Source organism: Octodon degus, unplaced genomic scaffold, assembly GCF_000260255.1.
Source record: "Octodon degus isolate 3935 unplaced genomic scaffold, OctDeg1.0 scaffold00067, whole genome shotgun sequence".
NCBI classification, from domain to species: Eukaryota; Metazoa; Chordata; class Mammalia; order Rodentia; family Octodontidae; genus Octodon; species Octodon degus.
This window is the reverse complement of record NW_004524643.1, coordinates 7,581,369-7,583,652: the sequence shown is the minus strand read 5'-3', so window position 1 is coordinate 7,583,652 and position 2,284 is coordinate 7,581,369. Positions and strand designations below refer to the sequence as shown.

At 47.1% G+C, this 2,284-nt stretch overlaps 1 protein-coding gene across 1 annotated transcript in view; it reads right to left on the bottom strand.

The window, feature by feature from the left end:
- Window positions 1-2,284, bottom strand: part of Pde3b (phosphodiesterase 3B) — a 178,091-nt gene that overhangs the window by 167,701 nt on the left and 8,106 nt on the right. Inside the window, exon 6 of the mRNA XM_023719327.1 lies at window positions 1,610-2,284. Coding sequence (XP_023575095.1) covers window positions 1,610-2,284 — 675 coding nt within the window. The remainder of the gene's footprint in view (window positions 1-1,609) is intronic.

The following is a 2,284-nucleotide window of genomic DNA, read 5'->3' as shown; positions in this document are numbered from 1 at the left end:
ATTTTTTAAAAAACAAACAAAAAAAAGATTTCAGTTTACAAGAGAACAGATGTCACTTTCTACATCAACAAATTACAATAAAAATACATACAATGGTATGAATTAAACTACTAAATTCAGAAGAGTTCTCTAAAAATGCAATGAATCTGTCCTAAAAGACTTCTCCAGTGTGAACAATGCAGTCTACTCATTACATAGTCAAATATTAATCCATTCTATGAAAATACATGTTACTTTGCTGTATAGGGAATCCTCTCAAAAAATGTTTCTCCTGATACATATTTTTCTAAGCACTGTCTATTATTACAGGTAGTAAATCTAGAAAACAAGGGGCACAACACTTTTCAATCATTCCCCCAAATACAGACCACAGCAGTGGCCTTCGAAACCATGCAGAGAAGCCAAGTGTTGCCTCATATCACATTACAGATCAGTGATTAGTATACCATAAGGTTAATGCAGCAGCCTACAGATTACCAAAGAGACACAAGAGAAGGAACAGAATAGAGAGGAACACTTCGGATGTACTAAAAACAAGAATTTTTTTTTTCCAGTGTAGTGTGTCCCAGTGCAAAAGATACCACTAATCAAAAAATCAAATAACACCAAATTAATGACAAATACTCCTACTTAAAAATCTCTATACCTACCCTTTAGATTGTGCAGAATATGACCGAGAGCTGAAATTCCAATCAAATCATAACACAGACACTTTTTGGACCTGTGAAATTGGTTCGTCTCTGTAAGCCTCAATAAACTCACATCTAAACTGATGTTCACGTCAGCTTACCCATCAGAGGAAGATTAGAGAGAATATATGTAAAGCAGTGCTCAAAGAACAACAGCTATACTTACTGAGTTTCTTGATGATGATGCAGACCAAGTTTCCTCAATGCTATCTAAACATATAACTACATTACTAATGATGTCAATTCTCACAATAAAAAAACTAGGAGAAAAAAATGGCAATGCTTTAGGGGTCTTTCCAGACATTAAAGGTTAAAATGTTAAAACATCCTCCTCTTATGCAACAAATACACACGAGTCAGTCTAAAGAAGTGCATTAGTGTACACTGCTATCTTCATCTAAATAACTCTGTTCCAAAGCTCACCGCTAATTCTTTTAAGACCTCTGATTGGTCCTCTCAATTAACACAATCAAGCAACCCTACTGTTCAAAATCCACATTATTTCCCTCATCCTAACGGTTGTATATTACCTATAGGCCGATATAACAGCAAAAAGATAAATGGCACCAAAGATATGTACCAGAATTTTCCAAAAGTGGAAGTAGTCAACCCTACTAAACCAGAAATAATTCACCTCATTCTTCTGAGAATTCACCTACTGCATAAAAATACTCTTTAAACAGTGCAAAAAGACCAGTGGACTAGTTCATGTCTACTGAAAGATAAAAGGCACTTGCTTCTGAGTTTGCAAAAAGTTCCCTGTAATTTAGAAAAACTTTCCACAACAAAACATGATTCGCTGCCCCGTTTTATTTCCAATGGCAGCTAACCTGCCTTCAAACAAGCTGGCTGAGCCAGAGAGGGGAGCGACAAAGCCCGCACTCGCATCTTTACCGCGCGGGGCTCTCGGGCTGACCTACCTGCTCTCTGGAAATGCAAGGCAGCGAAGGTCTCCGGAACATTTTGCCACTGCCATAGTAACCGGCTGCGGTTTCCCCCAGGGACACGCAGCTGGACCTCCTCCGGGGTCTGATCACAGGCACTTTTTCTTCCGCGGTGCTGGACAACTGAGGATGATGAGGCGCTTCCCTGATGTAGAAGATCAGATCCAGCCCCAGAGCCAGGAGGCCCCCGGCGCCCCCAGCCAGGCACGCCAGCAGCGGGCGGAGCGCGGCGGGCAGCGCCCCGAGGCCGCTGAACGCCACCCACCAGACCGCGCCGGCGAAGGGCAGCACCAGGATGCAGAGCCTGGGCCCCGACGGCTGCGCGAGCGCCAGCAGCCCCGCGCCGCTCAGCGCCAGCAGCAGCCTCCCGGCCACCGCGGCCGGGGGCGCGTGCGGGGCCCACGACCACCAGGGCCACGCCAGGAAGTCCCCCAGGTAGCAGCAGGCGGGCAGCGCCAGCAGCCACCAGCCGCCGCCTCGGCCGGGGCCCGAGCCCCGCTTGGTCCGCGTCAGGAAGCAGGTGAGGAAGAAGAAGGCACAGGCGATGCTGAAGAGCGGGCTGAGGCAGAGCGAGCTCACGCTCAGCAGCGCCCGCAGCCGCACCGCCCCGGCCGCCCAGCGCTCGGGTCCCGCGCCCAGCAGCAGCGCGAG